This window comes from Motacilla alba, chromosome 3, assembly GCF_015832195.1.
Source record: "Motacilla alba alba isolate MOTALB_02 chromosome 3, Motacilla_alba_V1.0_pri, whole genome shotgun sequence".
NCBI lineage: Eukaryota > Metazoa > Chordata > Aves > Passeriformes > Motacillidae > Motacilla > Motacilla alba.
The window spans coordinates 40944525-40959124 of record NC_052018.1 but is presented as its reverse complement, the minus strand read 5'-3'; the positions used below and the strand labels follow the sequence as shown (position 1 = coordinate 40959124).

At 37.3% G+C, this 14600-nt stretch overlaps 1 protein-coding gene across 4 annotated transcripts in view; it reads left to right on the top strand.

Annotated features, from left to right (window-relative positions):
* The window catches only part of USP45 (ubiquitin specific peptidase 45), a 50034-nt gene extending 41240 nt beyond the window's left edge, over nucleotides 1-8794 (top strand). For 3 of the 4 annotated variants that reach the window (XM_038132631.1, XM_038132632.1, XM_038132633.1), the window contains 7 exons: nucleotides 4-60; nucleotides 1400-1543; nucleotides 2807-3476; nucleotides 5108-5205; nucleotides 5588-5674; nucleotides 6105-6258; nucleotides 7665-8794. In XM_038132631.1, the coding sequence (XP_037988559.1) occupies nucleotides 4-60; nucleotides 1400-1543; nucleotides 2807-3476; nucleotides 5108-5205; nucleotides 5588-5674; nucleotides 6105-6258; nucleotides 7665-7798 (1344 nt within the window). In that variant the 3' untranslated portion in view covers nucleotides 7799-8794. Of the gene's footprint in view, nucleotides 1-3; nucleotides 61-1399; nucleotides 1544-2806; nucleotides 3477-5107; nucleotides 5206-5587; nucleotides 5675-6104; nucleotides 6259-7664 lie in introns of those variants that run through there. The other variant, XM_038132634.1, reaches the window with a different exon arrangement.
* The last annotated feature ends 5806 nt before the right edge of the window (nucleotides 8795-14600 follow it).

The window sequence follows — 14600 nt, the reverse complement described above, 5'->3', positions numbered from 1 at the left end:
AAGATTTCAACAGTAAAAGAACCTTTCATTGATCTTTCACTTCCTATAATAGAGGAGAGGGTAAGAAACAGAATATGTAATAAGTAATTATTGCTTCCAGTGGATTGTTTTTAATAGCCTTATGAAGATATTTATCCATATACACATAGTTTTGATTCAAGCCTAAAAATGTAACCTTGTCCATAAATACGTGTACTGTTACCATCTGTTCATTATATGATCTTCTTTATATATATATATATAGGCATACAATGTCATAGGTGCATATATCTTTGAATTAGTCCAAACTTGCATCAAATGCCTGTAGTAACCCAGAGAATATATAGGTGTGAGATTAGCTTAATTTAATAGTATGTACTTATATAAATAGAATGATTATAAGCCTTTTTTTTTTCTTTTTTTTTTTTTTTTGAGGTACAGAGAGTCAGATTCTAACGTATTGGTTTGTATCTAGACAACCTGAGTCCCTTGGGCTGATGTTTACCTACAGGATGAAACACTTTAAAAATGGATATTCTAATTTATTTATTCTGGTGTTCTCATGATTTTATGGATTACCTCCATTAGCTGCAGAGGAACTGTGTTCCTTTGAAGGCATAAGCTATTTTTTCAGGATTTGGGCTTTTCATTTGAGAGTAGTGGGTGTGGGTTGGGAGTGATTCTTCCTCCATCCTGCACATAATTATCTACATTTAAGGGAGAGTAATTAATGTAATATTTATTTCTGTATAAAATGTATTTTTCTCCAAACACCAGTTTTTTCAATAACCAGTTCTTCCTCTTTGATGGTGCACGGAGTGCAGATGCCTGTGGGAGTTAAGGCTTTAAGAGCATTTTGAGTATCTGGGCCCTTGTGCTTCCTGGCTCCATGTGTTCATGGGTTCTGTTTGAGAGTGATTTCTGTGGCTGTTTAGCAGTTGCTGCGCTTACTTGAGGATGGGCATTACTTTATATCCAGCACTTTCCTTCACAGGTGACATGTGCTGCTGCCAGTAACGTGATGGGGGTGGTGTGGCAGCTCTGTTGTCACAGGCTGCACCAGGGACTTAGGGTGACCTGTGTCTCTTTTGATGAAGTCACATCTTGTACAGCTACGCATGTGCTTACACAGTAGTAGAATAGATTATTTTGTATTGTATTACATGCAGAAATGTTGTATCATTCCTATTCCTTGTGGCTTTCAGTTGAACCTTCAGAGACATTGACAGTGAGGTTATGATTTAAAAAAAAATAGAAAGTAGCCTTATATCACAATTCAGGAGGCCATTTAATTGGTTTTATGTAGGTCGCTGTTTTCTAAAATAAACAAAAAATCCACCTACATTGATCTTTTCTGTAGGTTGCAAAGGAATACAAAATTGACATGTTGCCTTTCCTAATTTCCTGTCTAATTTCTTAGGTTGCAAAACCTGTGCCCTTGGGAAGAACAGGTAAAAGTAAAAGTGTACAGGAGGCAGATCTTGGTCAGTATAATTGTTCTTCTATCGGTACTCTGAATAATCAACCCAAAATTGTCAAGAAACACACTTTAACAAAAGATAAGGTAAGAACTTAACTACTCACACTAACCAGTCATCTTGAGTTAACTCAAGTTTCTAGGGTGACTGAGAACTTCTAGGGAGTTTTGACACGTGTCAGTGGGTTTTTTTTAGTATACATATAGCTGACAGAGACTTTTTAAAAATATTTCAGTCATCATTAGAAGCGTGAGAAATGACAGTCATTGATAACCATTTAGCTTTCAGTTACAAGGTTTCAATCTTTAAGGAAAAAAAGTCTGCAGGCTAGTTTCAATTCATGTTGCTTTTGGGACTATTGCAGGGGTCTGTGCTCTGTTGAGTACCGTACAATCTCTCCTGAATCAAGTTCTAACACATTAAGCACACATGAAGAAAAAATACAGTGTATAAAATACAACATATAAAACACAAAATATAAAAGAATGATAGGAGAAGAGAATGGGACGGAAGTAGAAAAAGGGCATGAGGTAGAAACAAAGGAAAAGATGGAAAGAAGTAGTGCAGAAACTGATTGTTATGAAGAAAAGGCCTAAAACTGAAAGTATTGACATGAATGGAAGGATTCCCTTTGGTACCACTGGAATTTTGATCCAATTCAAATAAAGGAAAAAAGAAGGGGAAGAAAAGTTGCTAGTTTCTTTTTGAAAGTAGCCAAACAAAAAGAGGCAAGAAAAGAGTCATGAACATTTGCACATCACCTAAAATTATGGCAGCCTTGTGGGTTTGGTTTTCTAAATCTATAGGAGTAGTTTTCTGTGGAAGCAATCTTTTACTTCTTCTTGCAATCTTGATTTAAAAAAAAGTCAACTTCAGATAATATTGAAATCAGCAAACATCCTCCTAGGGATGCCTTAGTTAATTCTATGACAAATGCTGTAAGGCAAGTTGAACTTTTTCTGGAGCTGTTCATCAACTAAGGCCTCTCATGGGAGGTCAGGGGAGTAACTTAAACTTGAGGACCTTTTAGAAGCTTAAATTAGATTACGCGAATACCACTTCAAATCCATCTACAGCTGTCACAAAGTGAAAGTAATTTGTTGTGGGAAGTATTGATCTCACACTAAGTATAAGCTGACTTAGCTGACAGGGATGTAGGTTTCTAATCCTAAGTTAGTTTAAAAACATCTTAAGAAAATCAGCTCTCTATGAGAGATGGAGAATATAGAACAATATAACCCCCCAATAATTTGCTTTGCATTTGTCATGTTTCGAAAGATTTGTTCGCTTACAAATCTGCTTCCTGTTTCTCCCCTCTGTTACTGAATTAATAATGCCATAATTTACAGAATCAGTTGAACCATGAGAGACGGCTTGCCAGAAAAGCTTCCTCAAAGGAAGAAGAAAGAAGTCCTGTTATCATGCAGGAAAAAGCCAAAAAGCTTGAGCTGGAAGGTGGCTCTGGTGTCCTGTACTCCAAAGACCCCTGTGCGGAGGCGGCTGTCAATGGAAGCCAGACGGAGGGCAGTGAGAAGGAAGCCAGCCGCTCTGAGAGCAGCTTTGATGCAGACAGTGAAGCCTCAGAAAGCGAAAGTGCTTCTAAGCAAACAACTTTGAGCCCACCCAGCAGCGTGTCTGGTGTGCACGTCAACCACTTAAACCCCAAAACACCGCACAACAAGCCAAGCGACAGCAGCGAAGAGATGATTTCCAGTTCCATATCCAAGCTTAGCTTCTGTGATCCTGTAAATGAAGATAAAAAATCAAGTTGTGGAGATCCAGCACTGGGTTTATCAAATAATTCCATGTTCTCAGTAGGCAAATCCTCACTATCCCAAAACCCTCAAAATGCTTTCCAGACACTTTCCCAAAGCTACATAACTAGCTCAAAGGAATGTTCTGTTCAGTCCTGCCTTTACCAGTTCACCTCTGTGGAGCTCTTAATGGGGAACAACAAGCTTTTATGTGAGAGCTGCACAGAAAGGAAGCAGAAGTATCAGAAGAAAACCAATTCTACAGGTAAAGCGCTTGTACCTCTGGACAATTTCCAGCATTGCCTCCCAAAGCCTGGGTGCTGGCTGCTCTTCCATTGCTCCAGCATGGGCTTCCCTGCTGTAGTTAAATAGAAAATGTCTCCCCAGACAGAACTTGTAACAACTTAAAAACTTCATCAGGTGAAGGCAACAGGACTAATTTTTATATTAGAACATAATAGTAGATGTAACATAGAATTCATTTTGCATCTTTATTCTATCCAAGATAAAGAGTTTAAAGATGACTGTAAACTGAGTATGTGCATTGCCTGATACTAATCTTTGCTGCTGTTTCTGTTCCTTACAATCCTCAAAACTTTGAAATATATGCTGTGATATTCGGCTCCAGTAGCTTACATACTCGGGGAAGTAATGTAATTATGTAGGGAGAAGAGGCAAAAAAAGAGAGTTGTAATGAAGAGAGAAAAAAAAATCAAAAAATTTGGAAGAATGGAAATGAGGGAGAAGTAACTTCTTGTGACAATGTTTTCCTCTATGCTTGTATAGCCCAAGTAGACCATTAGAGTTCACTGAGTAAGAAAAGCAACTTAAATTTAATGAAAAATTAACATTTTAGAAGGACTGGAGGATTGGGTTTTTTTAATATGTAGAATTTCAGAAAAAAAAATTAAGCTCTTCTGATAATTTGTAAATACAATGAAGGGAGTTCGTATAATAACAAAAAAATGCCTGTTTGCTGTGCATTTATAGATGCCTGGATAGATAAAATTTAAGCATGAGTAAATTCTGAAAAATTATTTGTATTTTGTAGTCATTCCTTTAATCATCATTGGACTGTAAGTGCTATATAAATAATACCTTGGTTCCATGGGCACCATGGAAAAGCAAAATCAATTCACAACTAATTGTTGTTTTTTTTTTCCTTCTAAAACAAAAGATGGTCACCCAATCAAACATTAAGTACTCCATTATACCTCAAATGAGCTATTTTCTTTTGAACATGTGTAAAAACAGTAAATTAATTTTTTCAGCAAAAGCAAATTCTAGTGGTATGTACTCTTTTAATGTGGAGCTTTTCTGTGGAGCTTTCACTGTGCTACTTTTGGTAAGCGCCCTGTGTTCTGTACCTTCTGCACCACAGGGGGTTTGGAGGCCACATATCCCAGTAGACAGCTCTCATCAGACCTTTCTCTTAAATAACTATGAAGTATGAAATCATGCAGAAAGAACTTTAGAAGGGAAAACTAAACTCTTAGTGATTAGGACATTAACACAGATAATGAGACTTGTGCCTTCCATTTTTTATCCAGGGATCATCCATTTATTTTAGGTTTTAACAGGAAAGTTGGGTGCTATAGTGACGGAAGATGTAGGTGTCTCAGTGTGCAAGCTGACATAGATAGTGGACAGGCTTCCAGCTTCTGATCTGATTTCCACAAGACTGGCTAAAATAATGCTCAGATTTCACAGATTATGTTTATTAATAACTAGAAAAATGAGAAAATATTTTTGTTGCTCCACAAAATTTCCCTTGTGTTTTATTCAACAAGTACAAATCACAGCATAGATCTATTCTGTCACATGTTTAGAAAGTACTTTAAAAATTCCATACGATTGCCTTCACTTTACATATTATTTTGATATTCATAAATACAGAAAAGAAAATGGAAGGTGTCTACACAAATGCTCGGAAACAGCTGCTGATTTCTTCAGTTCCTGCTATTCTTATTCTCCACCTGAAAAGATTCCACCAGGTAAGAGGCCAGACCCGTCTTGTATATTCCTCTGCCCCACTGGTGGACAAGCAGTTCTTCAAGTGTCATTGTGGATCCCAATACTGCCTTTTTAGATGGGGGCCTGGTAGAAGCACTGTTTGAAACATGTTCATGTTTGTTGTGATTATTCTAACACCTTCAGAGTACATTTAGCCATCCTGATGTATCCAGGGAAACCCCTTGTGTGTCTGTTATGTTACATGTAGCACTGTGTTGGAAACATAACAAAGAAGGTTTAATCAGTTAAAATCTTACTCTTGCATTTGGTTAATTGTAATAGTATAATGATGCACCTCAGCTTTAAAAAGCCATCTCATAAAAATATTTATTTTACAGTTTATCCTTTTTTTTTTTTTTGAAGGCTGGTTTGAGTCTACGGAAAGTAAATAGGCATGTGGATTTCCCATTGATTCTAGACTTAGCACCATTTTGTGCTGCATCTTGCAAGGTACAATTTCAAATATTTATTTTCGTTGTACTTCAGCAGTTGGTTAAATTGGATTGATGATGATGATGATAATGTTGATTTTTAATTAAATTGTAGAGTGGATTTTTCAGATAGTGTCCTGAGATCAGAACTGTAACTGTGTGCAATCCCAGTCATATCAAGAATATCATAGATGTTAGCTAATATTAGTTAAGCTGTGGTGCCCTGGTGATGTAGGTGTATATAACAGCATTAAGAACAGTATTACTGCCTCTGTGGTAACTAAATTAGTAAGATTACTGGGTACTTGTAATAGAGGTATTTTGCTTTTGGAAATGCTGTGGATGGCTGTTTGCCTCTTTTGGAATCATACTGCTGATAGCTACTTAACATGCCTGTAAAATTTATCTGAAATGCTTCACCTTTGTTTTCTGTGTTTCTGGGAATGCAGAACGTTATGGATGGTGCAAGAGTGCTGTACAGTCTTTATGGAATAGTGGAGCACAGTGGCTCAATGAGAGGGGGTCATTATGCGGCATATGTGAAAGTCAGGACATCCTCCAAGAAATTGCTGGAGCATATTTCTACCACTAAAACTGTCCTGGGTATGTACAAACAGAGCCTCCTTTCCTTTACTGTAAACCAAAAGTAACTGTCTACAGGGATTTATAGCAAATAATTTTTTAGCTGAGAATAATTGTGGTTTTTAGGCAAGTTGTAGAAAGCCCATCCCAGGATGTGCTCTAGCCCAGGCTAGATGGAGCTCGAGAGCCTGGGCTAAGGGAACGTGTCTCTGCCCAGGGCAGAGCTGTTAGAGCTAGATGATCTTTGAAGTTTCTTTCAACCCAAACCAACCTATGATTCTATGAATTATTCTTTTTTGTTGTTGTTGCACACAATGCATATCCTACTTTTGCTATTAATGCGACATAGAGCTGAGTGAATAATGGAATTTTGATTCAGCTATTAAACAGATAATTGAGGGAAAACTTTCCTCTCTTTCCTACTCAAAATAATACATCCTGATGAATAGTTTTGCCTGGTAAAATTTAATTATTTGGCATATTTGGTATCTGAAAATGGTTTAGTACACCAGTCAAATCCATTACTTTAAATTAAATTACGTTTTCTGAATATTTGAACATTTTATATATCTTAGGTATTTTAGGATGGGAATTTTTTAATACTTAAAAATCTGGAATTCTCTGGTTTAATGTGAACAGCAAGAATCTTTTTCATGGAAGAGACAAGGTTTGGTGTAGGGTTTCTGTTGGCATTTTAAGAACAGCAAACTAGTTCTTTATTATTAATACTTGATGGATATGCAGAACAGATGACTGGGGATACAAGCATCATAAAGTCACCCTAGGAGAAGAGTGAAATAAGTTTCCAGGACAGAATATGTTAGTGAAAAATTTGCAGCAGCAGTAACATGTTAAGCTGTCAAAGTAGGTAAATATATTTACTGCTTCCCTTCTTGGGGGAAAGTGAGAACCAAGCATTATCCTTTCTATCCTGTGTAGTATCACTTTGCATTTGAAGCTCATTTCCCAGAAAGACAATCTTTTACGTTATTCATGAAATCAAAGTTTCCTTCAGTCTTATGCTTATCTTGCAATGATTACTAGAACAGATTAGATCTTTTCATGTTCTTAATTTCACTTTGGTCAGCTGTTAAAATAAGACTTTTTCTATGTCAGAACTGGTTGTGTTCTAGTATACCTTCCTGTTGGAACTCAGCAAGATGTACTGGAAATGTCATAGGCTTTCTAAAAAAAACATGAAAAAAGTTATGGCAGCATTCATCATTCATTCCTAGGCATTGTCTTCCACCTATTTCTCTTACAGTGCTCTTTGACATGTAAGTTTCAAACTGAATAGCAGAGTGTATCTAAGTAATGAATTACTCTCGTGCATTAGAAGCTTCTCTTGCTTTTTGAAGTAGCTGCTGTATTTGCTTGATGATGTCATGAAAGACAAGAAAAAAAATTTTTTTGCTTCTGCTTTTCAGGTTTGAAAGAAGCCATGGGAGCATCAGGAGGACAGTGGGTGTATGTTAGTGATGCCCATGTTCAGATGGTTCCAGAATCAAGAGTACTAAATGCACAAGCATATCTACTTTTTTATGAAAGATTATTACTATAATTCTTAACAGTTTAATTTCAAAGAAGGTAGTGTTATTTAGTTTTTATCTTATTTAAAGCTGCAGTGGTAAGAGTACCTGTAAATATTGTGCCTTTATCTTGTAGAGAATTTATCATATTTTGACTCTGAAGTTCAGTAAAACTATTATAAATATCTGAATGATTCTCCTAAAGTATGCACTTTGCCAAACATATAAAATTCCTGGGTTCATTAAAATGCAGTACCGTTAGAATGTAAGATGATGTCCTATCCTACTGAGGTCTAGGGAAAGTTTGTTTTTGATTATGATAAAGATAAGCTTTCGCCCATAGTTCTAGAACAGTTGAGAATAGAAATACTGATAGCGCTAAGTGCCTGGATTTGCTGGTGTACAGTAACAATACAAAGTGTTCAACTTCTTCTGATCCAGTCCAGACCCTTCCTATCACTGGGCTGGATGTCAGCTGTTAAGATTTCTGCAAACACGAGCCTGTCAAATATTGTCGCTTCCATGTGTAGTAATTGGAAAGCGGAGTCCTTCCAGAATGGAGTGACAACAGCTGTCTCTGGGTAGTGCGTCAGTTCACTTTCCTGATAAGAGCTGGGAATAGATTGGGAAAACATGTCCTCTAAATAGTGACAGTGAATCCTCAGATACCCAGTACCCTTTCAGTTGTCTCCAACTGGCACTGGTATAGCAATGTACTCCTGTTTCAATATAAATATGTACTTGGTGTGCATAAGTATATCCTCTGAGATATATACACACACCATAAATCCATCAATAGATATTGTCATTTTACCTTCTAGGAAAGAGAATTGCAAATAATTTCTGTATTTAGTAATTTTTCAACTTCACAATTATGACAATGTACAGCATATAAGCTTGTGTATGTACAGAGTTTAAGCATAATTCAGTAAATTCTGTTACTTTTGGTTCCAAACATGAACTTGTTTATCTGTTCCTGAATACTTTTCTCACAGGAGTAATAAACTATAAATTATTTTTGCACTGTGTGTGTGAGTTGGACAGTAAATGATGACTTTTGCCCTCTGATACATGTCTGGACTTCCTTTTGTCAGCAGTGGGGGACAGCAGGAGTCCTGGTGGCAGAACTGGTTTCTGTAGACTGTGTGACTGCCCTGTTTTGAGGTGGTACTTCCTTTGGTAATTTCTCATTTCCATCCCAGAGAGTAACAGATACATTCTACATGACTACTTGAAGTTATGTGGTAATTAATTTATTTAATAAGCAGTTACTTAAATACAAATTACTTCTGTAACAGTTCCATCCTGTATGACTTGTTCTTTGGTAGAGAAAAAAATGTTAATACATGCTTACTGTTTTCATTTATGGTAATGTTTTTTAATGAAGAAACATGCTGTCCCTATTACTGTTGTACCACATGTTGTCATACCTACCTGCCTGATTCTCCTATTCTCTACTTCTGTTTCAGAGCTTCGTCCCACTTGCATTCCCTATTTTGCATAAGAAAATGGCACAACCTGCTAGAATTGCATTTGCTCAAACTGCTGAGGTTATCTTACAGCCACATGACTTGCGCATTCTTGTGCAGGCATTAGGGATTGTTAGGCCATAAAACTGATAGTAATAATGGAGCGAACCTCTGGTTGCACAGCATTTTATTTTCAAAAAGAAAACTCCTCTGTTTTGATCAAAATTAGGCTATGTGTTTTGGGCAAAACCATGTTTTTTTCCTAGTACAAATTAAAATTGTCTGAGTCTGTCCAAAAGTAGTAAAAATCAGAGAAACCAAGCAGCCAGCTTTAGCTGCTATCTGTATTCCAGCTAACAACATCTTAACCTAAGTAAGAAAGAAAGATAATGTTTAGTTGAGAGTTGGTTAAAATACCATAATTCTCTTCTAGCTCCTTATCTTCCCATACCATTCTTACTCTTACACACATCTTTATCCTCTTTGTATGTAACTGATCAAAACTCAGAATTAGTTCCAGGCAACAGTCCTAGCAAATGGCAACTAAGTATCACTTATGTGACACAGTCTTGCTAGGAGGACACACAGAGAGAATCCTCCACCCTAAAGCGCACAGACTGAGTAGCTGACACCTTACCTTGCTCTCTTTGCTGACTTCAGGAAAACTACTGAATTTAGGTACCTGTATTACTCCACTTTTTAGCCTAGAACTACTTCCCGAGACTGCTCAACTAGGAGAGAAACAGGAAGAGGTTCTTAACCTGTTACTTCCTACTTTTAATGCTATTTTCAGGAAATTCCTGAGGTGGTCTTTGCTTCTTTTAAGTGGAGTTTACAAGCTGTGTGCTGAAATTTTCCCAAGTGGACATAACTGCCTAGGATGTCATAAAAGATGCTGGCAGGATTATTTTCTCATTAACAGCCAGGGAATATTTACTTGTATTTACAGGTATTTTATAGAACATAGAGAGAAAGTGCCGTGAAAAAGAGCCAATGTCTTTATTCAGGATAGCCATCACTGTTGCTCCTGGATGAGCAACAGTGATGAGGTGTTCTGAGCTGAAATAAAAAACTATGTTGGCAGGAACTCTGTAAGCCTTGAGTCAGGAACAGGTATGAAAATATGACAGAAGGAAGCATTCTCTAAAAATGAAGGCAATAGGTGAAGTTATGCCTTCAAAATGAAAAAAGTGATGACCAATGCAAGATGTCACACACAATTTTAGATGCAGGTCACAGTGTCCTTTACACAGACCTAAGTTATTTTGTGTACAGTTTGGCTCTAAAGAAACTACATAAATGTGCATACTGAAGACTTATAATTCTGTATCAGGAATTAGAAAAGAAGCTCAAAGCATTCTGGGGAAACAAGACTACACATCCCATATGTGCTAGAATGTTGAATATTATTCTAGAGTCAAAGAACTGGCAGTTTCCTGCAACTACCAGATGTGTGCATGCTATTGAAAAGCTGTATGTTTTCAGAATTTAAATGAAGAGCTTGAAAGTTTAAGACTGTTCTTAAAATGTGTTATGTTTCCAACCAAAAATCTCTTCAGGCCTACAACATGTACTCTTTACAGAGCTTCACCATACTTTTGTGGTCCTCCACACTGAGAAAGTGCAGCAGCCTGGGTCTTCATCTGGCAGAGCTTCAAAATGGCTTTCTCTTCATCCCACCATTCTCTTCTTCTCACAAGAGCACCACTGCTTTCTTCATCAGCTCCATTTGTTCTTTGTGTTTTTGGGGTCTCCATAAGCTGCTGTGTCAATGTCTTTGCTTTCATTGATCCTTAAGGATGATATAGCGGTTCCCAATCTCATCACTTATTCTGTGAGCTTGCAAAGCTCTTGAAGGAAGAGCTACTGTAGCTGTAGTCTGGTCTGTCCCCACCACCACACTGGCTCTGCCTACAGGCTACAATACCGACCCCTGAGAAAAGCTGCTCCCGAGCAGCTCTGTGCTGACCAGTGACAAGACAGTGCCTGTAAAACAATTACAAAGGATTCAAATTAAATAGTTCCTCACTCATCTGTAAGTAAACCTCACCTATGGGAAGTACCTGCTTCCCCAGAACAGAGGCATCAACAAAACCACTGCATCAGCTAAGGAGTTAGTACAGATTATAAGAAAGAGCTTTGTTATCTTTGGATTTATATATAATTTACACCAAAAGTGGCAAAAAAGGATGGGGAGATTTATTATACTAACCTGTCTACAGTATCTGTACAGACATCATGTTTGCATTAGTTTGTTCTCCTAAGAGATGGCTACAAATAGAGGTGAAGGAAAAATAAACCCTGAACTTTGCTGCCCAAAATGCACACACTGTAATCACCTTTGTTTAGAAAATGAAATCCATGCAGTCTGCCAAACCTTCTTCCCCTTTCCCATCTGCACCCTCTGTGTGCATCAATGAAGTGCTCTTGCCTATGGATTTCAAGTGGTAGCAGGTGAGATTGGTTTATAAATTCATTAAAAGGCTGAAATGTCTTAACTTCACCATTTGCTTCTCTGTACACTTCTTTTTTATACTAACACAAACTGAATCATAAAGGGACATGAAATTAATGCATCTACATTCTCAACCCATTATAAAAATCTTATTTGAACATATTGGTAGCAAACTAAGAAAGGAGTAATTTCTTTAGTAGAAAATCTAAGATGTATTAAAAAGGAAACAAATTAGAGAGGAACAAAGAAAGCATTTAAATACAACTCTTCTGTTAACAATAATTAACAAATTCAATTTTCATTAAAAAGCACACCTCAGCTTTAGCTATCTGTATTCCAGCTAACAACATCATAACCTAAGTCTGCACTAAGTAAGAAAGAAAGATAATGTTTAAATGGGAGTTGTTACAACAACCCTGATTAAACAAAGATTTGATACTCCTTAGTTTTCAATATCTGGACTCTATTTTGCTGTACCCTGTACACATTTATGCATTTGTACAAAGATATGTATATCTATGTGAAAGAAATGCCACTATTCTTTAGTAGAACCATTTCAGTCTAGTTATTTTAGAACAGATTGTCTATTTAGAACATGTCTATTTACCATGTCTTAGGCTGTCATTTTGCCAGCTGTTCTAGCTGTTGTACCTCTCCTGTTGGTATATAAACAAATTGCAGAAATGGTGGAACAGTGATTCTTCAAAATGATTCATAATCTATTTTCCTGTAAATGAGATGATAAAATATGTTTTCAGATGGATGTCTGTGCAAGTCAAAACACTTTCTTTGCACAACATTACATAAGAAGTCTATATGAACTTTTATGTTATATTAAAACCATTGCAATGCTTTGCAGCCACTTCAGAACTACTTGGTGTACATTCCATGTCTATAAAGTTATAAATACTTCCATCATCGATAGCAGTAGAAAAATACTTTTAAGTGTCAAGAATATTTCTTACATCTATCACAGCTTCCAGTATTTTTCTTGTACAAAATGTAAAGGAACTGCTTTTAAAAGAAAACAAGAGCATTTATTTTGAGTGAATTTATGACTTCTTAGCAATTACCTCATTGCTTTGCTAATTTAGGGTTTTTTTGCTTTTGAGCTGTGTAACGTGGGAATCGTTTTAATGTGTTCTATCGTGAAACCACCCTGTCAGTGGCCACCATTCCCTATTTAGCCATTCCACAAAGCTGAGTTCTGATTCTGCTGTCATTTATACGTGGAGATAATCCCTGGTATGTTCATGTCTGCTTGCACTTACACAAAAGACAATCCAATAATCAAAAATCCTGTTGCTAAGTTCAAAATACCTGTGAGCAATAAATCAAGCATGTTAAAGTTTTCATCTAGTTTTCATTCATTTCCTTTTTTTATCTATTTCAATTAATAGTCTGACTCTACTCTGCAGGTATTTAAATAATAAATAGTGGTTTTGGAATTTGACTACAGTGCTGATACATTTCATTTGTAGATTTCTAATTCCAAATATTACTAAGTCAACAGGGTCTTACATACAGACTGTATTTAAAAAACAAACACAAGTCTGATCAGTTTTTGAGTCTAACCAAGGTGCTTTAACAAGTTTCTGAGAGAATGGCTGCATTTGTCATCTATTCATTTTGTCTTTTCATCTGTTGTATATTGTTAGAAAACCATGTAAATAAAACATCCAGCCATTTGGAAAGCTGTGTTATTTAAACAAGCTGTATGTTGTACATCTGAGTTAATGTATTTTTGCTTGTGTCTTGTCTCACATCATCACTGCCTGTGGTAGAGCTCCCCAGAGATGAATCCATATCCTTGAACACCTAAGGTGGCACCTCTTGTTTCCCCTGCCTTACCCTCTGTGGCAAAGGGCACAGATAAAGTTGGTTCCCTTTACAAGAACTGAGTTCTGTAATTCTGTGATAACACCAGGACCAAGAGTGGGACTCCCTCACATGCCCCGTTTCAGTAGCAGCTGGAAGTTGTCCATCCATAAGCACCACTCCAGAGTTTCAGCTGCGAGTCAACAGACTTTAAACTTCCATAACACTTCTGTCCATGGAAAATATTCTCAATCATGCCATTCCATGCGACACAAAAACGGGAAAATCTAGACTGCTTCGACCACCATTAATATGTAGCCTAACTGGCACTGACAATCATTACAAAAGTTTCTCGAATCCTTGAACTTTCTATAGATTTATAAGAATTAATTTTGTTACTCTGTGTGGGTATTAATAGAACTTTATGCAGTGATCACAGAGACTGTGGATGTTTTAGGCATTTACATCCGTGACGCTGAGGGAAGGGAAGGCAGTGATCCCAGTGGTAAGTAATGTGCCAGCTAATGGAAACCTCTGCTCCACACAAAGAATGGAATTACTCAGTCCCTGCCTCCAGTGTCGATACAAGAAGAGCTGTTTACTGCAAGTGTTTTTTTTTTTTTTTTCTTCATGCCTTAAAAAAAAAAGGAAAAAGTTCCAGGTAGAACTCACAGAAGTTAATTTGGATATTCAGAATAAACCACTTGGAGAATTGTCCTGCTTCACGAACACTCCTTATAGCCATACACTGGCCTGACTTTGAACGCTCACACCCTGTAGCTGTGCAGCACGAAGTTATTACGTATTTCACGGTAGGGCCACTGCCCAGAGCCTGTGCACTTACGTACTTACACCACTTATACTTAAAGCGGAGCTACCAGCTTTATAAACTTCTTCACGCACCTTTATAAACTTCATGTGGACCCCGTACTGGAAACACGGATCACACTCCGACTAAAAGTTACCCGTGGAGCCGCGGAGCTAATGAGCCTCCCACGGGCCTCCTCACACTGCCGCAGGCGGGAAGTGAATCCCGCTTGATTCTCCCAGCTCCCGGGCAGGAGCGCGTCCCGCCTCCCTCTCCCGCCGCGG